This window comes from Pogona vitticeps, chromosome 15 (assembly GCF_051106095.1).
Source record: "Pogona vitticeps strain Pit_001003342236 chromosome 15, PviZW2.1, whole genome shotgun sequence".
Classification (NCBI taxonomy): Eukaryota; Metazoa; Chordata; class Lepidosauria; order Squamata; family Agamidae; genus Pogona; species Pogona vitticeps.
In genome coordinates, this window is record NC_135797.1 from 7,312,497 (window position 1) to 7,339,416 (window position 26,920).

The 26,920-nt window shown below is 48.7% G+C and overlaps 1 protein-coding gene across 1 annotated transcript in view; it reads left to right on the top strand.

Moving 5' to 3' along the window:
* The first annotated feature begins 1,474 nt into the window (after window positions 1–1,474).
* Window positions 1,475–26,920, top strand: part of CADM3 (cell adhesion molecule 3) — a 115,116-nt gene continuing 89,670 nt past the window's right edge. The window contains exon 1 of the mRNA XM_072984247.2: window positions 1,475–1,959. Within this exon, the coding sequence (XP_072840348.1) occupies window positions 1,878–1,959 (82 nt within the window). The 5' untranslated portion in view covers window positions 1,475–1,877. The remainder of the gene's footprint in view (window positions 1,960–26,920) is intronic.

The window sequence follows — 26,920 nt, forward strand, 5'->3', positions numbered from 1 at the left end:
TGGGATATAAATTTAAATCAGCCAGTCTATGTGATGGGCCAAGAGCATGAGCCAGATACCACTGGTTCAAATCTCCCTCTTACTATATGACTTCAGGAAAGTAAAAATGGCTAGATATCCTTTTCCCCACCTGCAATATGGGGCTAGTAAATCGTGCATGGCATGCGCGTACTCAGGTGAGAACCTCCGGCTTTGACTTGTACGGAAGGACTGAAGGGAAGATGAAGTGGTAACAAGACGGGCAAAATGCAGCCTTAAGTTTGGGGCTGTGGCTGTATGTTTGTTTCCTTTGCCTTCTTAGCGTGCATGCGTCTTGAAATCCCCATGGCATCAAGGAGCGTGATCGTAGGTCCCGAGATGTTCAGGGTCATCTCCCAGGAACCCCAGTTAGCAAGTTGAGGGATTGTGAGGAACACAATCAAGCCACATGAAGGGACCCACAGGTTGGGAATCGATGTCTTAAGCCCGCCACCGCATTATTTCCAAGGCATGCAGCGAGAGGGATGATGGCCTTCAGTTGTGAAAGTGATTCTTCAAAAGGATGAAACCACCGAAGGAAAGCAAGGAGGCGGGTGGGTGGATCGATGCCTTCTTGGGGGGGAAGCCCTGTTGAGCGTAGTGGGGCTTACTGCCACGTAAAAGCGCTTAGGGCCAGCTTTGTCAATGAAGCCTGGCATTTTCAGCCCATTGCTTGGACAAGCCCAGTAGAGGTTGGTTGGCGGCATCTATTGACCTGGCTTGACTCTTTGGCGCCCTCTGTAGGCGTTTGGGCAACTGGGACAAATGCCCCACTTGCCCTAGCCCTGCCCGGCCCATCCTTGCTCCGGGCTGTAGAAGACAGATGGGTTCACTTTGGGCACCGTGCCCCTCCTCTTGGGGAAAACCCCTTTTGCCGGGGGGGGGTTCCCCCAAGCTGGCCAGCCCAGGACGAAGCCCCCCCAATACAATTCAGAACCAAGCCCTGTGACCCAGAAGGACCAGCCCTTCCTCCTTTGGAAGTGTTGGTGGGGGCTCTTTTCGTGTCTAGCCTGGGGGGTGGGAGGGCAGGAAAGACGGGAGGGGGGGGAGAAAAGGCCCCGGTGTCAGCAACACCCGCCTGCTCCCTTGGGGGGGGGGGGGAAACAGAGCCATCTGGATTGCACCACGTATCGCAGGAGGGGTGGGTGGAGGGAACAACGGAGGGTGGAGGTGGGGGGGGGTCCAGAAGGAGCATCTTCGGAGGAAGGCTGCGGGGAGGCAGGCGGCTGCCGGGAGCGTCTCTTCTTTCTTCTCTCCCCCCAAATCCAGGCGTCTGGCAGCCCTTCCCAGCTCTCCCCCCCCCTCCATCAGCGAGGCTGGCCCGCCTTGCGCCCCCCCCTGCTCCCAGCCTCCTCGTTCGGTTCCGTCTCTCCTCGGCCTCCCCTCTGCCGGGCGTCCGCATGGTCTCTCCCGGGTGCTCTATTTAATCCCCGCTACTGCAGCATCTTCTCGCTCTGCCTGCCGTTGAGACGCGCCATCCCGCCCGCCCGCCAGCGCTCCAGCGTACCAGCGATCTAGCCAGCGAGTGGACGCCGCGGCCCCTGCGGGTTGGAGTCGGCAGGCGACCGCCGCGGGGAAGGGCGGGCAGGCGGGCGAGGAAGCCGGAGCGGCCCTGGGAAGCAGCCCTGGGGGGGTTGCTTTGCTAGAAATCCCCCCCCTTTTGCCTCCCCACTGGGGAGGGGGAAAGGCCCGCCTTGGCCAGAGGGATCCGGGGGGGCGAAGATTCAAGACGACGTCCCGCCACCTCTGGCTTTGCTCTTAAAAAAAAAAAAACAACGCCAAAGAGGGGGGAGAGAGAGAGGGGGGAAGCGAAAGCGCCCATCATCATCCTCGGCTCTCCCTCGCCCCCTCTTCCCAAAATGCGGTCCCTGGCTTGCAACAGCTGGCTCCTCTTGGGCTCCTTCCTGATCGCCTCCAGCAGAGGAAACCTCTCCCGCGACCGTGAGTGCCCATCTCTGGTCCCCCCCCCACCTTGCATCCTACATCGCTCTCCCCCGCATCGCTTTTCTTGCTTGGAGGAGGAGGAGGCGGGTGGGGGTGGGGGGGCGGCTGATCAAAGTGTTGGTGGGGTTGGCGTTGCTTGCCTTGAAAGGGTGGGGCGGGGGGGGGAAGGAGAGAAACCAAAGGTGCGGATGGGGGAAGAGTTATCCTTTTCAAAAGGGACCGTCGTCTCGCTCGGAGCGACGGTGCTTCGGCGGCGGCGGTGCTTCGCGGCGCTTGTGATGCTTTCGCTCTTCACGGGTCTCCCTTCGGTGGGAGCGCGGCCGGACCGGGGAGGCAGCTTTTGGGCAAGGGGGGGGAGCAGGGGAGGTGGCACAGGATCTCAAAAAGAGATCGAAAGCGAGATCTCAAGGTTTTTTTTTAAAATCAGTATATTTCCCTGGGATTTTTTTTTAAAAAGTGGCAACGTTTTAACTCGGTACCGCCCGTACGCCCCCCCCCAGAAAAAACAAGGGGTGCCCCTGTGGTAGGGGCGCTGCACCCTCTTTCTCTCCGCAAGGGGTGTTTTTTTGGGGGGGGGTTGGCGAGGGAATGGATGCCCCTGGGGAAAAAAAAGGGATGCGCCAGGAAGCGCGCGGGTCCACCTGTTCTAAAGGGCGTCCCTTTTGGGGAAGCGAAGAGACGGGGCTGGGGGGGGGGGAGAAAGTGGGGCAGAGAGCCTTCCCTGGGGGGTGGAGGGCTGGGGCGTCCCTGTGCCCAAGAGGTTGCCCTGGGTGTTTTGATAGAGTGCGCCTATGCGTGTGCTTTAAAGGGGGCACGGATCTGCGGGGGGGGGGCGATGGGAGCCCCGTGGCCTCCCTTGTTTATGTATCTCGCGATGGGGTGGCAAACTGCGGGCATCTCTGGTCCGGGTGGTTAATGTATGCAAACACACCCACCTGGGAGGGGATGGCTCTGGGGAGGGGAGGGGCTGGGTGGGTAGGTGGCGGGGGGGGGAGGAGGGGGGGTAGAGGATCTTTTGCCTTTCCTGGCACCATCGACCAGCGGGCAGGCTGGGCAGGGACGGGTGCCGCAGCCACCGACGCAAAGGCTGGCACTGGCAAGGCAGAAGGGGGGGGGAAGAAACACAAGGGTGGGGGCATGAGCTCCAAGCTACCTCCTGCCAAGCGGGCGGCCAGGGGTGGCCAGGGGTGGGGCTGGCAGCTGGTATTGTTGTGGAGCGGCTGGACTGGCTTTGTTTGGGTGGCTCTGAACCAGGGATTCCTCTTCTTGGCAGTCCCGGGGAGGGTGGCTCAGTCTGCCCACGTTGGCATCCACCGTGCGGGGGGGGTTTTTCTCTAAACGAGAGCTCAGCCAATGTTGCTTTGCCTCGAATACAAATCCCAAAATCCCCACCCGGCCAGCGTTCTGGGAAGTGTTGTCCAGAAGAATCTAACGTTCCCCCCCCCCCCCGAGCTCTGTTCTGCTCTTGGAGGGGCAGGTGGGGACAATGGCAAGGCAGGTGGTGGTGGGCGCGTTGGCAAAGGAGAGGGGGAGCCGGCTGGGGAGGGGCGAGGGGATTATAAATAAGAGCACATGGTTGGTTTCCCATCTGACCCCCAGACCTATCTTGATTGGGCAAAACCAGCCGTTTCCTATCCCCCCCTCTCTTTTTTTGACAATATTGGAAGTTGTTCCATTAGGGGGAAAGGGCAGTGCCCACCGGAGGTCCAGGCTGCCCCCAGACAACCCATTTCTGCCAAGCTCCTTAGGAGCGGTGGAGGGTCAGGGCCCCATCTGGGTTCCCCTCCCACTGCATTTTCATACGATCGCCTGCTTGCCTACCTGTGCGTGTGCATGTTAAGGATACCGTTGTTTGTCCCGGCTCTGCTTGCCACCCTTGGGCCCCACCCATCGATGCAGTGCCATCTGTCCTACCAGTGAAAATGGGCACCGGCCACCACCGATGGTTTGTTGGTCTGCCTTTTGGCCACCCTCGACCACTGATCGTTGCCGTCGATGGGTGGATTGGCCACGTAGGAACCTGAACAATCGTGATCTCATCTGTTTTCAGAAGATAAACAAGGTTGGGCTTGGTTAGGACTTGCAAGGAAGGTGCCAAGGGATCTTCAGATCGGGACGAGAGAAAATCCCGAAAACCCTAGAGAGCTGCGGCTGCCAGTCAGGGTTGAACACATAAGGCTAAATGGGCGTTGTTGAGTTTCCTGTATCATGTTAAACCGAACGTACCCAACCTTATCTGGTTTCAAAAGCTAAGCAGGGTTGGGCTTGGTTAAGATTTGGATGGGGGAACCCTAAGGACCTCCAGGTAGGAAAGGATCCTCCCTGAGACTCTGTAGGGCTGTTGTTGCCAGTCAGAGTTGACAGTATGAGATTAGGTGCGTTCCCTACCACATGCCGATCTGAACACACCCAAACTCAACTGGTTTCAAAAGCTAAGCAGCCCTGGGCTTGGTCAGTGTTTTGGATGGGAGACATCCCAGGGATCTCTAGATAGGGAAACTCTGAAGCTAAGTAGGGTTGATGATGCTGGACTAGAAGAACGGAAGGATGCACTTGTTACAAAACAGCTATATCCCTTAAGGCCAGTAAACTGATTTGGAAAGGATCAACTCCTTATTTTTCTTCTTCTTCTTCTTCTCCTTCCTATTGTCTGCTTTGCCCCTTCTGGACTTAGCGCAGCTGTTGTGTTGCAAGGAATCTGAGTCATAATCAGTCTTCATAATCATATAATAATGGCAAGCGGGAGTCTTTCTCCTCCCCAAATGGCCAGGCATCAGTTGCACGCCCCTCTGTTTTGTAACATTGAGAGCACCGTTGAGAAAACCCACCAGGGCGATAGCAGACCATGAAAGCCGAGGCAGAGTCAGTGGGAGAGGCCGAGGAAGGGCAAGGGGGGGAGAGAGCCCGGGTATGAGAGAGCAGAAATGGGGCAGGGAGGGGTGGGGAAACCACAGGGAGTCTCTTGGCCTCTCTACCGAAACATGGCATGCGTCACTCATGCTCACGGATGGATTTTAAAGGTGGTGCTTGATGGGGAAGGGGTAAAAGAGAGAGAAAGGGAGATCGGAGGGGAGCATTGGGAGACCCCCCTCCTACAGGCTGTCCTGTTTGATGGAGGGGTAGATGTTGTCTTTATGTAGGTCAAAGAAGGAAGATCTCTCTCTCTCTCTTTGTAGATTCTGAACAGCTCCCTCCCGGACGGGTCTAGGGGGTGTTTACATGCAGGGAGAGGGTACGTTGCTAAAAGCAGGACCATCTGGCTCGGTTGTACTGCAGAAGAGGGCAGCTGTTGGCGCCGTGGGCTGATTTAGGCCATGTGCTCTGCCTGTTTGACTCCGAACCGTCCCTTTTCTCCCTCCGTTGGTTTGGGAAAGGGCCTCGTTTATCATCCTTCCTTCCTTAGCTTTGGATTCCGATGGGCTTCCTTCGAACAGCGTGTTAGTTGGGGGTGGTGGTGTTAGATGGGGGCCTGCAGCTTGCAAATCTGGACCGTTTTCTTTGGGGTGGGTTTTTGCAGGGGCCTCTTTAAGCCGATGCTGTGCTCGTCTTGCTCCCGGCCTCTGCAGAAACTGCACAAGAAGAGCCTTCTCTTGGCCAGCATTTTCATTTCCCTCCTGGGGCCCACCAGAGGCCCCGATGGGAAACCCCAAGAGAAAGGCATGACGGCAACAGCATCCTCCCACTTCTGCTCTCTGGCAAAGAGGTATTAGAGGTAGACTGTCTTGGTACATGGAAGTTCCATTCCTAATTCTCATGGCTAATAAAAAAAATGGTGCATAAACTAGCTGGTCTGCATAGTCCCAAACTGGTTTGGGAATTCTTCCCAAGGAGGATTCTGGCTCAACCCCACCCGCCCTCTCGCGTTCCCCCCACAACTGCCTCTGGTCTTAAAGCAGCAGCACAAAGCCATATTATTGCTGCTATTAGTAAGTATCAATAACTTTATCTCCCACGTACAGTATTTGTCTAATGACATTGAAGCCATCTAAATTGTGGTCCGAAACCCTTGTGCCTAACGATGGCAGATTTCTTGAGGTCTCTGCATGTTCCTGCTTTTTTCGATTTCCCTGAAAATCCCCCACACACACAAAAGAGAGAGAGCGCGCGAGAGAGATTGGAGGGGATTGGGTCGGCCCTGCGTTGCTCAACCACCACAACAACCCCATTTCTGAGCCGTCCTTGGGTGTCAATGTTCCGGGAATTTCATTGATTATTCTGGAGCAAATTTATTCTCTCGGCGCGGTAGCTAAAATAGCACGATTTTAGTCCGAGGCAGAGTGTCCAACAATACCTTGTGGTGGTGAAGGCGGCAATATCCTTCCCACACATCTTGTTTAGATCGTGTTGCGTAACAGGGGACCCATCGGGAAAGAAAATAGCAAAACAGCTGCCTAGACTGGCCGGTTTGGTGTAACTCACTTGGAGAACAACACAGTGCAAATGGGGGGGGGGGTAGGCCACGTGGACCCAAGACTTGTGGGTTCCACGCCCAGGGATTTTCTGGGTAGCAGGGGTTGTGATGTTATCCGCCGTCTCCCTCAGGCTTCCCTGTTCCCTCTGCTCTCAGCTGTGGTCCTCACGACACGCGGCAGAGAAACTGATTAATTTCCACGTTCCCCTAGAACAATTATTCCTGTTGTCGTTCCGTGGTGTCAAGTCAGAGTATAGTGACTCTATTAGCCTCTCACGGCTTTATAAGAAGGGGCTTCATCAGCTCTACATCCCCCGTGTGTTTCCATGGCTGAGCTGGGATTTGAACCCGGGCCTCCTGAGCCCTAGTCTGTTACTCTACCTGCTACGCGATACTGGGTGCTCCTATCCCTGTTGTAGTGCAACGAATATGAGGGCAGTTAGTTTGTGAATGAGCAATCAAGAGCCGTTAAATTTACAAAAGACCCGTTCTTCCTTTGTTGATATGGACTGATTCAACTGCCTGCAATTTTTGGACTCTCCTTGAGAGGCAGGACTATCATGATGAGCCCCTTATTGTCAAACCTGCCAGTTTGTCACAAGAGGGGTGTCTGGGAGTGTGAGAAGGTGGGGTGGAACGGACAGGGACAGGAAGGAGTACATGGTAAAAACCTACTGTATATCTTATGGGATACATTTCCAATGACTGCGATCTCCTTGATGATGAGTCTGGGATCCTCTGTCACCACAGAGGATCACAGGACCTGTTGTTGCCTGGAGGCAGGAATCTGATTTCTCTCCTGGAACATCCTCCCCCCCCTTCCCAATGATGTAACTAAGCCATTTCTGGCCCCGAAAGAAAGCATTCTTCAATCTGCGTCTATCAGTTTCCACACTTATGTTCAATTTTGAAATAGGAAAATTCCTGCACTCAGCATTGTGTTAGAATAATGATTGTTCAGTGCATTTACTTGTGCAATTTCTATCTCGGTGTACGCCTTCCTGCTTTCTTTATGAAGGATGTAGGCATTTCTGTACCTTTTTTTGGCCTTTTTTTTTTTTTGAGCAGAGGACTGCCACGATAATCAGAGAAGTGTGGAATACAAAGGATAAGTGTGTGCCTCTCCACCCATTAGTGTATAAACTCATTGATGGAGTTGGTTCGCCTCATGTGGGACTCTTAGCAAATCAAACAAATGACACTGTGATGCTTAACACGAAGGCTGTCCCAGGTCAGCGAGAGCACCGAAAGGGAGGGGGGAATAATCATCCACTGGAGGAATGGAAAGAAGGAGATCATAAGTCAGCGTGAAACATAAAATACAAATTGCCTAGTGGCTATAAGGCTGGTTAATGAATTTAAACAGTGGAATAAAATATAATATGATTTTGTGCCCGAATGCATTCCAAGCCCTCTGCCAACCTAGTGCATTATCAGTTGCTTTGGGTTGGACTACATCTCTCATCAGCCACAGCCAGACACTTGGGGATTATGCGACTCGAGAGATGTAGTCCAGCCCATCTGGAGGATGTCTGGTTGTCTAACCTTGTGTGTCTGTCGTCCTGCCGGTTTTGTACTAATTGGGCAGAATGTTGGCTGGTAGGGTTCAGGGGTATCGTTTAGCGATTAGCCTGTCTAAATACTCCTTTTGCCTTGGCATGCATTTGCATAAATGCTGAGCCTTCTTAAAACACATCCCTGTCTTTGTTCATTCTCAGCGATTGCCTCTTACATTTGGGGGAGAGCTAACTCACCCTGCTATGGAACTTTAGAGGAAGCTTTACCTGTTGGTTTTCTGCCTTTGGAGGCACTTGTTGTTTCCATAATATAGGCACAGGAAAACATGAATGGCACGTGGCCCAGCAGTTGTCTGCCAACTTTCCCTGTTGAATTTCTGGACTCCCTGTGGCATTTGTCCTTGTTATATAGATAAGGGGAAATAGCGTATTTTTCGCTCCATAAGACGCACCTTTCCATAAGACGCACCAATTTTTTAGGAGAAGAAAACAGGAGAATATAATCTGTTTTCTTTGCTCCATAAGACACACAGACTTTCCACCCCCCTGTTTTGTGAGAAAAAAGTGTGTCTTATGGTGCGAAAAATACGGTAAGTTAGAAAGAAGGGGCTTGTCTGGCGGTAAAACTGGCTAGAATTTCCCAGGGTGACTCTGATGGCCCTTGAACTTACTACTTGGTCCAAGATTTTCTGGCTTGTTCAAAGGATCCTTGGACTGTCGCTCTATTAGGGGCGGGTGCCTTGTCCCTTCTGGTGGTCTTAGAAGACGAGGAATCTATAGCTTTGTGAATCCTATCAGCCATTGTTTCAAATTTTGAAAATGGAAGTTTCTAGTCCTTAGGGCTGGAAAGATAGAAGATTGTCTTATACACCTTTCCGTGAAACCTAGAAGCATAAATTTGGAGAGGCAGCAGGCTCTTGAACTCGAAGCTTGTGATCTTTAGCTGAGCTCCACCCCCTCCCGAAAATACAGCATGGGCAAATCAGAGAAGCAGACGGAGCTTCTAAAGGCCAGGTGGTGACGCCTGGGTGCTCTTTCTATGACCACAAGACCCACTAGTGTGGACTGTTCAAAATGCTGGCTGTAGCTTGGAGATGCCTAGCTTCTAGTCCCTGTTTTAGCCTAGAACCGTGGTTCCCAACCTTGGCCAAGTGTTCTTGTACTGCAGTTCTCGGAAGCCTTCACCACCAGCTGTGTTGGCCAGGATTTTTGGAAGTTGAAGTCCAAGAACTTGGGGTTACCCAAAGTTGGGGACCATTGGCCTTGAAGAGGGGAGACAGACATCCTCTTAGTTGAGGCACCTTCACAGGGGGATTGTGAGATGAAAGGGGGGGGGGGCGGATGGACAAGGAAGGACAGAGAAACGATTATTTCTCTCCAAGCTCTTGATAGATGCCTTAGTAGCCTCCTAAGAGAAGTAGAATAAAATACTCAAATGAATCAGATCTTGTCTAGAGCTGAATTAACATTCCCTGCTACATTGGGTGGAGAATTCTAAGAGTTGTGCTCCAGAAAAATAACTTTGCAGTTGAAAAAGGCAGAACTTAACCCTTTTCTTTTTCACTAATAAACACTGAGCACAATGTGGGAGAAATTATTTATTGCTTCACTTTATACCCCACCTTTACTCCAGTAAACTCAGTGCAGCACGCAGGACTCGCAAACTTGATCTTCATAACAACCCTTTGAGGTAGGTCAAGGAGAGAGAGAAATAATAGCCCCAGGTCGCCTAGTAAGTGTCCTTGCTCAGTGGGAGTTATACAGGCTGGATCTGCTAGAAAGTTTAGTGGTTTGGGCAGAGGTTGGGAGTTTGAATCCCCCACCGTGCCTCCTTGAACAGGGGCTGGACATGATCCATAGGGTCCCTTCCAACTCTGTAGTTCTAAGATGATGATGATGATTTTTTAAATCTCACTCTGACACTTTTGGCTCTACAGTGGTGCCTCGCATTATGACGTTAATTCGTTCCAGCGAAATCGCTGGAGAACGAAAACGTTGTAATGCGAAATTAAAAAGCCCATAGAAACGCATTAAACCCCGATTAATGCATTCCTAGGGGCTTGAAACTCACTGTCCAGCGAAGATCCTCCATAGCGTGGCCATTTTCGCTGCCTGTGCAGCGAGGAATCTGTCCCAGAAAAGAGCGGGGAGCCATGTTTTTTACCCAGTGGCCATTTAGAAACTGCCGATCAGCTGGCCGAAAATCATCGCTTTGTGAGAATCGGTTCCCGAAGCAAGGAACCGATCATCGCAAAGCGAAATTCCCCCATAGGAAACATCGTTTTGCGATCGCTTTTGCGATTGGGGGGCTTCAGTTTCTTCACCCCAACTTTGGACTAGTTTGAGCCTAAGGAAGATAAAAAAAAAAAACCCCACGCCAGAACACTCCAAATGATTATATTTTATTCCAGCTAGGCTGGAATAAAAGCCGTTTTGTTACTCCCTCCCACCGTGTTGTTCTGTTCCACAGAATGTTCCAGAATGTCCTCTTGACACATTTCCCAACGCTATGATTTAAAAGACGCACAAGCCGCTGAAAGCAATTGGCTTTCAAGGACTCTTGCCCCTTCTCTGTAGGAGTGGTGGGGGGGCAGAGAGTGAGGTGGCTTTGAGTGGACTGCCGGGATTGATTCCAGAGCAAGGAGTTGAAGAAGGAAGAGGGTAGAGGTGAAGTGGGGAGGTCCAGAGGTCAAAGGCAATAAGAGGAGAGGTGGATCAAGGGTCAAGTCTTTGGTGGCAGGTGCCTGCATGTGGGGGATCCATTCTCTCCCCCCCCCCAAAAAAATCATGCATCTCTTTTTGGCCGCAGGAGTTAACTGTTGTCAAAATGGGTTTGAGAACGTGTCTTAAATGATTATCTGTTTTGTTTTAGAGGATGTTGTGAGGTGGGTGGGTGGAGGAGACAAGCAAGATATGAACTTCATTTTTGTTGTTGTTGTCTAGTCGTTTAGTCATGTGTCCGATTCTTCATGACCCCATGGACCAGAGCACGCCAGGCCCTCCTTGTCTTCCACGGCCTCCCAGAGTTGGATTAAAGTCATGTTGGTCACTTCTATGACCCTGTCCATCCATCTCGTCCTCTGTCATCCCCTTCTCCTCTTCCCTTCACACTTTCCCAATATCAGGGTCTTTTCCAAGGAGTCTTCTCTTCTCATGAGATGGCCAAAGTATTGGAGCCTCAGCTTCAGGATCTGTCCTTCCAGGGAGCACTCGGGGTTGATTTCCTTCAGAACGGAGAGGTTTGTTCTCCTTGCAGTCCAGGGGATTCTCAAGAGCCTCCTCAAGCACCACAATTCAAAGGCATCAATTCTTCGGCGGTCAGCCTTCTTTATGGTCCAGCTCTCACTTCCATACATCACTACAGGAAAAACCATAGCTTTGACTATGCAGCCTTTGTCAGCAAAGTGATGTCTCTGATTTTTAAGATGTCATCGCTTTCCTACCAAGAAGCAGGCATCTTTTAATTTCGTGGCTGCTGTCACCATCTGCAATGATCATGGAGCCCAAGAAAGTAAAATTTGTCACTGCCTCCATATCTTCCCCTTCTATTTGCCAGGAGGTGATGGAACCTCCTTAATTCTCAACCAGTTTCCTATGGTTGTTGAAAGGTTGTTATTGCTCCAGGACCCAACTTGGAAACGGGAAAAAAGCGCTAGAGGGTTATTCTTAAAAGAGGAATCACAGTGTTGGTACGCAACAGTCAAATACCACTGCTTGGGATTGTCCGGCAATGATGTCACAAAGCCAGTTGAGAAGGAGGGCAGTGCCCCTTGAGGACAACATTGCCCTCACTCCCAACAGGCATTGTCTTTTCGCCTTGGGTTGCAACATTCCAGGGGAAGGCTCTTCATTTTTCAAGCTGTCCATCTGTTCATGAAAAATGCCTCTTCTCTTTGGGGCCCAATTGCACCGTTGAGTGGCAACGGCTGAAACAATACGGTTAGATTTAACAGCTAAGCAGTGCTTCAGGAACATCAGTTTAAATCTCTGTCTGGCTTGTTACCGGTCTTCCGATCTTTGCTTATTTGCCTCCCAACCCATATCACTCCATTTGTCTCTCTTGCGTTCTCCCTCTCGCTTGATCCATCTGCCTCTCCCATTAAGTCGGTACAGACTGTGCCTCAATTAGGACAAGTTACCAAAGTTCCAGAAGAGTCGGCAGAAGGCTGGAAGAGACAGCAGAGAAGAAGCAGTCGGCAAGCTTTTCTTTTGATAAATCCGGCACCGTCTGCTTTACAGATCCCTGGGATAGTGCAGCCCATATCACAACACTGGCAAGACATATACATGTTTTCTAGATTTTTAGAAGTAATGCACAGGTAACGCTTTAGTGACATGCAGTTACTAAATGTACAGTATCAAAATATCTTTTCCCCAACTTCTCTGATGGTTGGTCCTTCGCTTTCCTCGTAGCAAGGGTGTGAGGTTCTACGGGGATCTAGCCAACCATCGTTGGGGGAAAAATTCTTGAGCTAGGCAGAATAAATGAATGTTAATGTTAGAGGGGCTCTCAGAGATCATCCAGTCCAACCCCGATCTGTGCTGGATCTACAGTGCAGAATGGAATCTTAGCATCTCTGATAGAATAACTCCCAATCTCCCAGGTACCGGAGCCTATGTTAACTGAAGAATTCATGGGAATTATAGTCCAAAAATGTAACTTTCTGGATCCTGTTCATGGAGTCATTGTGGGTTAAAAAAAGATCTCACAAAGCTAGTTTAGAGTGAGGGCATGGGATTTGTATAGTGTGTGGCCTGTGTGACAATGCTTTTAGACAGAACTCATTTCTGTTCCTTGTTTGATGAATAGTCACGGGACTGCAGTCATGTCTTCCCCGTTGTGATGGCAAAAAAATAAAATTAAAAAAAACTTCAGATGTGAGAGAAATTGGAAATGCTAGATTAAGCCATGCGGGCTCAGAAGGGAAAATATTTGAGATTTTAAAAATTCAGTGTGGGGTAACTGAAACTGGCAGGTTCATCCTCTGAAGGCTTAGCTCTTTAAGTCTGACATGGTATCCCCGTGAATTAGCTTTGACACTTCGCTCTTGCACCTACTAGACCCATCTTATCTTTAGCATCTCCATTGCAGAGCGTACAACGTGGCCTTTTCCATGCTGGGAATTCGCTCTACTTACCAAGTTGGCCAAATGCTATCAGGAGTCAATTTTATTTTGCTTTTTGAGCTATTGAGCCTGTTTAGCCCATGTCTCTGTACTTCAGCCATCTTTAAGGGCGACATGGACATGTCTACAGGAGGGCAACGAAGATGGACGAAGAGTCTGGAAACCGACCCCGGTGAGGAACACTTTGAGAGAAACAGATGCTCAGGCTGGAGTAGAGAAGATCGAGAGATGTCCCGATCGCGGTCTTCAAATGTTTGAAAGGCTGTGATGTTGAAGATGCAGCCGGCTTGTTTCCTGCTGCTCCAGAGTGCAGGACCCAAACCGAGGAATACAAATTACCAGTGGTGCCTCGCTTAACGAGTGCACCGTATAGCGATGTTTCCGTATAGCGATCCCTTTTTCGGGATCGCTATACGGAAACATACCCTATCTTCGCAATGGGGAAAACCCGCATTGCGAAGATCGGGTATTGCGGTGGCCATTTTGGAGCCGCCGAACAGCTGTTCGGCGGCTCCAAAATGGCCGCCGGAAGCCCGGAAATGGCTGCCAGCAGCAGTTTTCACGCGAAAACGGCTGCCGGCAAGGGGAATCCTCGCTGAACGGGTAAGTAAGCAAGGTATTGGAACGCATTAAACTAAGTTTAATGCGTTTCAATACGTTTTCCCTACCCGTTTAGCGACGATTCCACATGGCGAGGGTTAATCCGGAACGGATTAACCTCGCTATGCGGGGCACCACTGTAGAAGAGAGGAGGGTTTTAAACCTAAATGTATAGAAGACTTTCTGAGGACAAGAGTTGTTGGAAAATGGATCCCACCGTCTCAGGAGATGGTAGACCATTTTCCACTGGGGGCTTTTCAGCAAGGTCAGAGGACCATCTGTCATGGATGGTTTTGCTGCAAATTCCCAGTATTGGTGGGGTGTTTGGACCTAAGACAAACCTTGCAGTGGCACGTGGTCCTCAGAGCACCTTCGCCTACCCCCCCTCACCCGGCAGCCCTCCTCTCTTCCCCTTTCTATGAGAAAAGATTCATTGTTGAAGATGGAGGCCTGCTGGAGTGATGATGATTCACTCTTTCAGCAGGTGGTAGAGGTGGTAGTGATTTTTGTTCTGTGCTACCAAATCACGCCTGACTTAGGGTGACCCTAATAGTGTCTTTAACGTACATGAGAAATGTAAGGGATGGTTTCATTTTTCCACCCTGTAGTGAATTTCCACAGCTGAGCAAAGATCCAAACCCTGATTCTTGGCCCGTCACTCTATTCACGACACGAAACTCGCTCTCCTCAACTTTTAGTCACTTTCCATTCCATTGCATTCCATTAAAAATGTTTTGGGTGGTCCACGTGGTCCCCAGAAGGTCCCACAGGTGAAAATTTCCACCACGGACCCCTCTGGCCCCATTTGGCTCCCCCTTGGACTAGTAGGTTCTGGAGACCTAGTGTTTGATTCTACAACTTCGTGGTTGGTTGGTTGAAGAAACAAGAGGTTAATGGCCAGAATCCTGTTGGCGTTTGCCTAAGGTTTGTGCAACTTGCCAGAGCTAATGGAGGGGAGATAACGGGGCATGGCTTAGTCATGTGCAACTGAGGTGTGCCCCCGTATCTCATCAATAGCCACAGGAAGTTATGCAAACGCCAACAAGATTCTGGCCGACGCACGAGAAAGCAAGATAGACTTATTTTCTTACTCCTGTCCCTTACCTTTGGAGGGATTATATAACTCCTTACTGTAGTGAAATTCTTCCTATTAACTATTTTAAAGTATTTTTCTTGCAGTTTTCTGTTTTCGTAATCCTAAACAAGTAGTTCTAAAGTTAGTCTAAATTCTCCTTCATATTGTTGCTTTGTTGTGAGCTGCCAAGACATCTGGGATTTATGGGGACCCCACAACGTCCAAAATGTCCTTCTCCTCAACTGCCCTGCTCAGCTCTTGTAAACTCAGTCCTGTGGCTTCCTTTAGGGAAGTCGGTTCATCTCATATTTGGTCTTCCTCTTTTCCTGTTTCCTTCCACCTTTCCCAGCATTATTGTCTTTCCTAGAGAGTCCTGCCTTCTCACCAGGAACCCAAAGTAGGACAGCCTCAGTCTCAATGTTTTTGCCTCCAGAGAGAGTTTGGGCTTGATCATAGAATAATAAAGTTGAAAGGGGCCTATAAGACTTTTCGAGTCCCCTGCTAGGTGAAGAAATACAAAGCAGACCTGCCAGGGGGTTGTCTAAATTCCTCTTGAGTGCTGGAGTATTCACCATCTCTCGAAGTAACTGGTTCCGTTGCTGTACTACTTTAGCAGTTAGGAAGTTTTTCCTGATATTCAACAGAAATCTGGCTATCCGTAACTCGAGCCCATCATTACATGTCCTGAACTCAGGGCTGATTGAGAACAGATCCTGCCCCTCTTCTGTATGACAGCCTTTCAGGTACAGTATTTGAAAAGTCCTATCCTATCTCCCCTCAGCCTTCTTTTCTCAGGGCTAAACATGCCCAGTTCTTTTCTTTTAGGGCTTGGTTTCCAGCCCCATGCTCAACCTCACTGCCCTCCTTTAAACCTGTTCCGACTTGATTTGATCTCGGACCCCCTTGTTTGTCTTTCTGGCAGTCCAGGGTATCTACAAAGTTCTCCTCCAGCACCACATTTTTTTCAGGTTTTTTTCCCCCTATCAGCTTTCTTTCCCATTGGCTTTCACACCCATACATGGTGAACAAAAATACAAGGAGTGTGGGTGATCTTGGTTGCTTGAATACCTCCAGGGTTGGAGTGTTCGCCACCTCCCGAGGTATATCCTTACACTTCTTCTTTGTATACAGTGGTGCCTCGCTTAACGATGTTAATTAGTTCCAGCAAAATCGCCGTAGAGCGAAAACATCATAAAGCAAAAATAAAAAACCCATTGAAACGCATTAAAACCCGGTTAATGCGTTCCAATGGGCTAAAAACTCACCGTCCAGAGAAGATCCTCCATACAGTGGCCATTTTCAGTTCCTGTTTAGTGAGGAATCCGTCCTAGAAAACAGCGGGGGGCCATTTTCTTCAGCCAGTGGCCATTTTGGAACCCGACGATCAGCTGTTCGCTGATCATCATAATGCGAAAAATCAGTTCCTGAAGCAGGGAACCAATCATCGCACGGCTGATTTTGCCCATAGGAAGCATCATTTTGCGATCGCAAAAAAGGCATCGTTAAGTGGATTCATCGTTATACGGGGCAATCGTAAAGCGAGGCACGACTTGTACTTCTGTTTTTGTAGTTCGCTGAACCCGCGAGACCCTCCCTTCCTTCTCATCCAACTGTACTATTTCTTTCTGGCTATGGCTCTGAAGAGGCTTCTCCCCCTTCTCTCGATTTGTACATTGTGCCTTGGCCAAATTACTTCCAAACCCCACTCGTTGGGCACTCATTATTCAGTTGAGTTTAGCAGGTGGATTTGAAAACGCTGGTCTCTCTATTATCCATTTAACCCGCAAGACAAAACAGTGTGTTTCAGCCATTGTGTGGCAGTGTGTCTTGCAACACGCCAACCTTTCATGAATTGCCGCACGCAAATAGGATCAAGGAATTGGAAATGGCAGCCACTCAGCTCTCCCCCACCCCCCCATGAATTGCTGGAAAGCCAACTCACTCTTCGGTGGTGGCTGCCAGATTACCAACTTGCCGGTTCGGATGCCTGAGGGCCGGTGTCAGGACTGCCAGATTTTTGAGAGCTTGCATTATCCATTTTGGGGAGATTCCAGAAAGTTTTATCCAAACTCTTTGTTTTTTCTATTGTGGAGAAGATTCCTAACATGGTCCCCTAGTAAGGAAGAAAGTGCTACATTTTCCCTCCCCTGTCCCCAGTGTTTGCTTTAGGTGAAATCCAGTAGCAATGTAAGGATAATTGTTAGAATATCATTTTTTGTAGGGCTCATCCAGTGGGGAATCCGCTCTGGGTTTTAGTCCAAACATCAAAAGAGGTGCAGGGTACTGAATATATATGAGGGTAGGTCTCAGCACCTTGTGCAGCTGCTGCAAGGTTCGGACTAAAATAGATTCATTCAGAGCCGGCTCGCTTTAATTTCTCTAGAGTCTGGTATTAATATAGCTGGAAAATCAAAATATAACTTGGATTCTAAGCCATGGCTCTCTCAAAGCATGGTCTGATGAAGAGTCTGATATGCAGATCTCATTGTGGTGTTGTTTTTCCACCAAGTGTGCAAACTCAACAGGTAATCAACAGGACCGACCCTACCATTAGGCGGGACATCTCTGGTGCCAGATGTACTTATATATATATTGCTTAAGATGTATGTTCTTGTAGTGAGTTTGATTCAGTATATTCATTTTTATAAGCCATTTTCTCTGCTAAGATGTATTTTTCCATATTTTAAATTACGTAGACATTCTTGTGCACTTCCCTGAATATATATGTTTTTGTAGAAATTTGTGGCACAGAGAATGCATTTCAGTTTGCTTATTAATTTTAGAAATACAAATTAAGTAGGTCTGTGTTTTTATTTTGCCTTCATACCCAAATAGCAGGTCTCAAATGGAAAAATGTAAAGAGGATGATGCGTCACTGTAGTGTTTTCTTAGCGCTCTGTCTCTCTCTCTCTATATATATATAATGGTTTCCAAATCCATCATAATATTTCTAGAGCAGAGAATTTCAGGTACCTGCACAATTTGTAAATTCAGAGCCGTGAGCCATGGCTGTTACAGTGGTGCCTCACTAGACAGTTACCCCACATGACAGTTTTTTTCGCTAGACATTGGCTTTTTGCGATCGCCATAGTGATTCGCAAAACAGTGATTCCTATGGGGGAATTTCGCTGGACAATGTTTGGTCCCTGCTTCGCAAACCGATTTTCGCTAGACGACGATTTTGACAGCTCCCTCCTCGCTCTGCAAAACGGGTGTTTTCGGGACCTAAGCTTTGCAAGACAGCGATTTAAACAACTGATCAGTGGTTCGCAAAGCGGCTTTCCTATGGCCAATCTTCGCTAGACAACGACGATTCTTCCCCATTGGAATGCATTAAACAGGTTTCAATGCATTCCAATGGGGAAATGCTTTTCGCTAGACAATGATTTCGCTAAACAGCGATTTCAGTGGAACGGATTATCATCATTTAGCGAGGCACCACTGTATAGTGGTATCCAATGGCAAAAACTGTGCAGTGCGTAGTGATTTCTCACACAGAGATTTCATAGTAAGGATGGAAATTTAAATTGCCGCTGGATTTCTCCTAAAATAAGATTTAACGTTGATTCTTTGAGTCAGATTTTTGAAATGCACCATTTTGGAAGTCCCTGCAACCCCCCCCCCCCCCCAAAAATAAAATGTCTGGAATCCTTGGAGCAGCATTCAAATGCCAAATCTATGTTGTGGCTCTTTTTGTGTTTCTCTGGTGTCGTTTCACACCTGCTATGGGCAGGACTGTCTCCTGAATGTATGAAATCTTAGTTTTATTCATTCTTAGTTATGATAGTTTCCCTGTGGGGAGCTCAAGGCAGTGTACCTGACTCTTATCCTCTCTCTGCTTTAATCCTCAGAACAGCCTTGCGAGGTAGGAAAGGCCGACCGAGGGAGGGAGGAAGGGAAAGGGAGAGAGAAAGGCTGGCTCATGGTCAACCAGGATGTTTCAGCGGGCGCTAGATGGATCTCCCCAGGCTCTCAGTGGCCTTCTAGCTCCTCTATCAGTGAGTTTAATTCGCTGGCATATGACTAAATCAAGACATCTGATGGGAAGTAAAACAGGTCATGCTTCCTTTGAGCGAAAACTGGTCAGAGTTAACCCTCTTTTAAATCCTATTGATTTAAGTGGCGGCGTTAACCGCCTCCTTAATCTCTCTGGCTTGCAGGCACCTGCTGGGGTTGGAAAGTGCTTAACTTTGGCTGGATCCTGGCTTTGGTGTTCGGATGATGCATGGATGTGTCACCAGGGCCGCCGCATTTCAGCAGAATTCCCAGAGCACGGGCCCTTTTAGTCTGTGACAAAGAGAACGACGGAGACTCATTCTCTCTCTTGACATCTTAAAGGCTAATCTGTTTATTGTGGCCTCTACCCCTTGTCGGCCACACTTCACTTTTAACAGGAGCCCGAGCCATTACCCTGGAGAAAGAGAAGGGGATCTGCCAGTTTTGCTCTTTTGGATGGCTCAAATTCTCTCTCCCCGCCTCCCCGGTCCAAAAATTTGAAGAAATATGGGGATTTCGGGAAACTATTTCATTTATTTAATTTAGATCTTGCCCATCTAGACCGAAGTCTACTCTGGGCGGCTAATAACATACAAGACTAATAAAATAAAAACCAACATTTAAACCTCAAGGAATGTAGAAAATCCATGCATTTAGGGTTGTCATCCACAATGAAACAAAAATCTAGCACCCCTGACACCAACTCACTGGAAGTCTGATCCACCACGCCACTGGAATCGGGTCTAAAATGTGTTGTTTGTTTTTCCAGCAGTCATGAGGTCTAGAGATGTATCTCAAGACAACACGGACTTGAGATGTTTAGGGTTTGGATTTCTCCCCGATCTGCTCTCGCTGGTTTTGAGAGATGCAGTTCTTCCCACTGGAAAGGAAACTTGTTCACGCGATTCTTCCCGCTGTAAATATGGGGATATTTGCAGATTTTGGTGTATATATACACCAAAATCTGCAAATATCCCCATTTTTTATATATATTCAAAAATGAGATGTCGTGAAATGGTCCCTTCTGACATTTGATATCCATGTATCCTTAACTGTTTACATGGCCACCTCTGCAAACCCCAGCTGTATAGACCAGGGGTTCCCGACCGGCAGTCCCCAGATGTTTTTGGGCTAAAACTCCCAAAAGCCTTCACCACTCTCTGTGCTGGCCAGGATTTCTGGGAGTTGTAGTCTAAGAACGTCTGGGGACGCAAGGTTGGGAAGCACCGGTAGACCTTAAGGTCAGAATAGGGTGCCACTGCAGTTGCCAAGATAGCAGCATCCGATCCCATAAGAGGGGCCAACATCCAAGAGTGGGGTGAGATCTTGTGATGTCACAGGGGTGGGTCATATGATGATGCCAGTCGAGAACGGCTATGCAGATTAATATTTCTCCATCTTTGCATTGTTTGTCGTCATGTTTGCCATCCTGCTGGGAGACCTGGGAAACCATCATCATTTTCCCCTGACCCCCAAACTGGCGCCTCATTCATCTACTAAGGTGGATCCCAGTCCATGAAAGCTGATGTTATGATAGCTTTGTTAGTCGTCTTCTGAATGTGCAGTTGTGTGCTGTGAACGTGTTTCTGACTTATGGCACCCCTTTCATAGTTCTCTGTGTTTAAAGCACTCAGATGTGGATTATCGGCCCTTCCTTCTGTCGGTGGCCTGGGACCATTCAGCTTGCCTAAGGCCACCTAGGGGTCGGGGCATGTGCCTGCATCAAACGCACAGGTAGACATGCATCAAGAGATCTTGGCTGGCACTTCTCAAAGGGAAGCACAGAGGGGATTTGAACTCTTGGCATTGCAGCCACCTGCTCCCATGCACAGTTCTATTTTTCGCTCCATAAGACGCACCAGTTTTTTAGGAGAAGAAAACAGGAAAATATAATCTGTTTTCTTCGCTCCATAAGACGCACAGACTTTCCACCCCCCTGTTTTGTGGGGAAAAAGTGCATCTTATGGTGTGAAAAATACGGTAATTTCTGCTTTTGGAAATTCTCAGGGACAAAGAGGCAGTCCGCGAAACAGTCAGTAGACCAGGGCCAAGAGTCTATAAGTATATTTTGGTATCAGACTTCAGGACCGTCTCCGCTTTTGTTGCAGAGTTCTCCCAGACCACCGAAGCCATTTGTAGAGGGAATAAGAGACTGCAGGGGACAAGGCAGTGACTGATTCTGTAAGAATAAACTCCCTGCTTTTCCTGGACATATTTGAGCTCATCTGTTTTTTTTTTAAAAGAAATTTTATTTTTGGAAAGGAAGGAGGGCCGGAGTTGGGATAAGTGGCCAGCAGTGAATACTAGGTACTAGACTTGCTCAGTGCTACTAGAACTTCAGGTGAAATGACTTAGTATCTCAAGGTCAAGCTAGGAAAGAATCCTGCCCCAGACCTTAGAGAGTTATTGCTGCCAGTCAGAATTGCACATGGACTGAGAGTCTGAAATGGAATCCTTCTTAAGGGGTGCAGACCTGTATCCCTTAGGGGTCATAACAGCTCTGTATCCTGGTTGAGGGTCATAGAATCCTAGAATGATGGAGCTGGAAGGGGCCTGTAAGGCCATCAAGTCCAACCCCCAGCTCAGGGCAGGAATTCAAATCAAAGCAAACCTGACAAATACAGTGGTGCCTCGCTTTACAATTGCTCCATTTAACGACGAAACCGCATTACGATGAACTTTTTGCGATCGCTTTATGATGTTTCCTGTGGGGGAATTTTGCTTTGCGATGATCGGTTCCCTGCTTCGGGAACCGATTCTTCGCAAAACGATGGTTTTCGGTCAGCTGATCAACAGTTTCAAAATGGCCACCGGGTAAACAAAATAGCCCCTCTCTGTTTTCTGGGACGGATTCTTCGCTGCACAGGCAGTGAAAATGGCCGCCCTATGGAGGATCTTCGCTGGACTGTGAGTTTCCAGCCTATCGGAACACATTAAACGGGTTTTAATGCGTTTCTATGGGCTTTTAAATTTTGCTTTACGACGTTTTCGTTCTACAGCGATTTTGCTGGAACGAATTAACGTCGTAATGCGAGGCACCACTGTAGTTGTTCAATTTTCTCTCAAATGCCTCCAGCAGTGGAGTGCCTCATACTACTCTAACAGTTGGAAAGCCCCCCCCCCCCACATTGACATTGAACCAAAATCTGGCTTCATGTAACTTGATCCCATTGTTACATGCCCTGCACTTTGGGATGATCAAGAACCTATCCTGCCTCTCCTCTATAGGACAATCTTACAGTCTTGCCCCAACTTTATTGACTCGAAAACTGGAGTACTGAAAGACATCCGGGCTCTTTCTTCTGCAACGCTATGGTGAGAGAGATACAAGAGTGTTTCCGTTTGGATTTGCGACAATCATGTCTAAAGGCTATTATTTGCTTTCAAGCCAGTTCCGACTTACGGAGACCCTAGCAGGGCTTCTCCCGATGGAGAGCGCTTGAGAAATTTCTCCGGCTTGGGCAATTTTCCTCTTCTTTTGTGGAAGAAACGGCTGAATTCTGTGCACTCCCATGCATTTTGCAGGGATGTCTTGCGCTGGGAAAGATGCCATTTTTGCACTGGGATTGTAATTCAGCTGAGATCAATATTTCTTCCAGGAGGAAAATTTTTAAAAAATGACCATGAATATCCGAGAATGTCCCACAATGTGAGGTTTATGGGGGGGGGGAATAGAAAATTCTCGTGATGAAGGTGAAAGAGGCATTTTTATCCCTTCGTTCCTCGTTGAGAAAACAGAGGTGGCAAGGTTTACAGTGCAAAACAGGGTCACACACAACCCCACAACCCAGCCCCAGGTTTGTGTCTCTACAGTGGGGTCTTGACTTGAGAACTTAATCCGTATTGGAAGGCGGTTCTCAAGTCAAAAAGTCTGTAAGTCAAGTCTCCATTGACCTACAGTGCATTGAAAACCGATCAATCCCGTAACAGGCTGTTTTTGTTCCATTTTGGTTTTTTTCTGGTCTGTAAGTCAATTCTCAGGCTGCAAGTCAAACCTAAATTTTGCGGCCAGAGAAGTCTGTAACTCAAAAAGTCTGTAAGTCAAGCCGTCTGTAAGTCAAGGGTCCACTGTACCTAGAGACTCAGGTATGCGTCGCCTTGGCCAGAGGCTTCAACAGGCGCCCCGGGAGAACACGCCATATTTCGGCACCGCTGCTCTCCGTCTTTCCCCAAAAGAACATTTTATTCAACCATTCCTCCCTAAAAGCCTGGCTGTGTGTTGAAATGTACTGTATTACCATATTGCAGACAAAGGGCAACAGATTAAACAAAGACCTTGATCTTCTAGGTAACTCCCGTCCCCCGTCCCCCCCAGTTGATATGTTTTCTGGTCTTGATGAGATTTAAACTGTCAGTTTTGCAAACTAGAAGGGGCAAAGGAGAGATGAGGAAGGCGGGAGGACATTTAAGGAGGCCTCCTGCAAATAAACAGACGGGAGGGGAACTGGGAGCCAGCCAGACACCAGTAGAACTGTGAGTTTTGCCATCACAAAGGTTCCACTTCTGCATTAAGAATGTTAATTGACCAAATGCTGTTTTTTTTTGCGGTGGGGTGGGGTCCTATTTATTCCCCTTCCTACACATTGGCATTTTCAGGCTCTACAGTGGGGTCTCGACCTACAAACGGCTCGACATACGAACGTTTCGACTTACGAACTGCTCTCATAGGAATATATGGACTCGACTTACGAACTTAGATTCGAGTTACGAATTCTTTTTTCCCTTTTTTTAAAAGCTAAGTCATCTTATGTTAAAAGAAAAAAAAGAAAAAATATCCCCCTCTAGTGGCAGAAGGCGGAATAGCAGCTTCCCATTAGTTTCTATGGACGAAAAGAGCAGATACGGATTAAATGGTTTTCAATGCATTCCTATGGGAAATGCAGATTCGACTTCAGAACTTTTTGATCTGAGAACTGCCTTCCAATACGGATTAAGTTTGTAAGTCGAGACCCCACTGTACATCAGCCCAGCAAGGTAGCAAGACTCAGGCTCGAATCCTGCTGGAGTAGACCCATTGAATCACCAAATTAGTAGCAAGTGGATGTAGGCTTCTGTTACCCCCATCTGGCAGGCAAGATCGTGGAGAGCAATGATGGGCTTTTGTGGACGTTCACTGAAGCATTATGCTCACTGAAGCCACATCGGAATTGGTGGATGTTTCTCCCGAGTGGATGAAGTTGTCCATTCCCCTCCTGGGTCAATTGTTATGGTATGTGCCTAAAGCTGGATCGGGGCCAGTCACGGTTTGGTTCAGACAGCCCCTTATTAACTTGAATGTTTTATTCATATGTTCCGGCTCCATTAAGTATCTATCGGTGCTCAGACCTCAAATGAGAGAGTGAGAGAATTGTTCAGTTGTTGCAACAGGTCAAGTTGCTCCTGGCTTATGGCATCCCATAATTGAATGAGTGGCCTCCAGAAGTCCCACCCTCAACAGTCCTGGTCAGGCTCTTGTAAACTCGAACCTGTGGCTTCTTTAGGGAGCCAATCCATCTTGTTTCCGGTCTTCCTCTTTTTCTGCTTCCTTCAATATTTCCCACCATTATTGTCTTTTCCCAGTGAGTCTTGTCTTCTCAGGATGTGCTCCAAATATGTATGAGCAACGGTTCCATTCAAAGGGTTTTATTACATCAATATTCCCATCTAGGGTGGACCCAGTAAATCCAACAGCATAGGACAGACTCGAAGGTTTTACTCGCCTTGCGTCTCTACTTTCTCACATGTATTTGGGGGAGAAACGTTTGCTTGAGCCTGCAATTTTCCGGTTTCTGAGCAACCTTTCTATATGAAACCATGAGGACTAGGACCTTAGAAAAGAAAGAAGAACCAGGAAAGGAAAGAGGAAAATGGCACCAACTAGCATCTTTTTCATATATCTTTGAAGGAAACCACATTCAGACAGAACACTTAGAAATGTAATAACCACTGGTTTCCCTGATTTTGCTCAACTGAATGTGGGCCCTTTTCTGTCTCTCCTCTACCCGCTGGTTTTAGCATCAACAGCAAATATGCTTCAAGTTGGCCAGAAGCCACTGTGAGGAGTCAGATTTTCAGTTAGCTACTCTTATGAAACTTTGGAGAGAGAGTTGTTTTTCCATGAACAACACAGCAGGCTTGTTGTTCTCCGGGGAAAGGATGGATCCTGCCCCTTAGACATTTCTAAGTATTCCAATTTCCTGCCCTTTTTCCCTGCCTTTTTGCCTTGGGAGCTCTCAAAGGGCTTTCCGCCCAACATCGGAGGAAGCCCTTTGGGAACTATGAAAGTGTCCATCGCGGCGGCAGGGACCTCCAGGTAGGTCTCCCATGGTGGCAGGCAAGCCCTGGGAGACCGCCCTGGGCGTCCCCACCGCCATGATCGGCACTTTCGGAGGTCTCAAAGGGCTTTCCCCCAACATTGGAGGAAGCTGTTTGGAATTTCCACCCCTTTCCCCCTGCCTTTTTGCCTTTTGAAATGCTGGAATGGATTAATTCCGTTCCCTTGCATTTCAATGGGAAATGGTACTTCGACTTACGAACTTTTCCACGTACGAACATCGTTCCAAAACAGATTAAGTTCATAAGTCAAGGTACCACTGTACTGTACTTGTTTTCTAGAACTTGAGATCTGTTCTATTACTGAGCAGCCGTCTTTGAACTAATCCGGATCTTGCTCTTTTTCGGTGCTGGGACAGAAGCCCCCGTTCTATAAATTTGGGCACCATGCTCGCTTGCTAATGCGAGGGAATTGATAGATGCCCTTAGAGGACGGGCAGTGTTGTTTTTCTGAGTCTGGTGCTGTCTGGGTATAATTGCTTCAGATCGGATCAGCCTGTGGATTTATCGGCTGGAAACCAGCATCGTCGTCATGAGAGACGATTGTTTTCCTTTGCTTACAGCGTTTGCTTATATCACTGGTTCCCCAACCTTGGGTCCCCAGATGTTCTTGGACTAAAACTCCCAGGAGCCTTCGCCACTAGCTGTGCTGGCCAGGATTTCTGGGGGTTATAGCCCCCAAACACCTCTGGACCCACGATTCGGAACCACTGGCTTCTATCAATAAATGGATCTGACCCAATCAATGCCAGTTTAAAGCTCTAACTGGATTGATTTCCTCTAGATGGCTGGGAAATTGTCCAAGACACCAAGTACAGGCCTTAAACCCTGCTGTGCAGCAGTTACATTATCGCTGTGAGCCGGGACCCCAGTTCCTGCCTTGGCGTTAATGGCATCATCATTGTGAGCCAGTCCCCCAGTCCCTGCTATGGGGATTAGTGACATCACCTCTGTAAAAGGGAGACCTTCGTGCCTACCGTGTCATCGGTTGCATCTTTACTGTGAGACAATGCTCTTGCCTGCTGCCACACTGGTAATGGCATCCCCACTGTGATGCACTGCCCTCCACTCTTGCTACAGCCGCTTCACAACCAAGGGGAATGTGTGTGTTGCCCACAACTCCGTCTGCTTTGCCCGAACCGGACAGGTCCAGCGTGGGAAAGGGGAGCCCGAGTCATTCCAGAGCCGGAGGCCCCCCGAGAAACGGTTCTCAGCATCCCTGGGCACCGCAGTGAGCCGCGAATGGCATTTTCCCCTCTGCCTGTTGTTCCTGCAGGGGAAGGAGCAGAAGGACGCGGAGAAGCATTTTACTCCATAGCAGGGCCATTGAGCCTGAAAGCCACCCGTCAGCTCTCTGGCAAACCTCATTAGCATCAACGGGCAATCCTGCGTTCCAGAAAAGAAAACAATCCGCCCATCTGCGTTTGCAGCGGTCTGTGTGTCTTCTGCTGCTGGCAGTGTCCTGGCACCCCATTTGGGAGGCAAGCCCTGTGTTTGGGGTGGCGTTGGCAGGATGTGTCACCTGCAGCTGGCGTCTGGGCCTGGAGAGGAGTCTTGCTTTGGGAGTGCCTCGAGAGAGAGGGTGCATGGGTGTGTGTGTGTGCGCCAGCCTTGCACATGCATATGAACCAATTTCAGTGGCTTGAGTTGGTATGGAAGTGCCATCTGGAATGTGCTGGACTTGAGACCCAAACTAGATTTCTCTCCACCTCCATTCTTTGCCCGTCTTCCAGTTTATTGGGAGCATCTGATATTTTTGATCGAGGCTCCAGCTTGTGTCTCGAGGGCCACCTTTCCAGCCGAATCACGGTGGTTTTAAGCTGTTTCACTTCCTTAGCATTTCATGCATGACATCATCACCGCCAACCAGTGTCTTCTGTTGCTGCCATGGCATGAAGGGCATCATCCCTGGGAGCCAGCA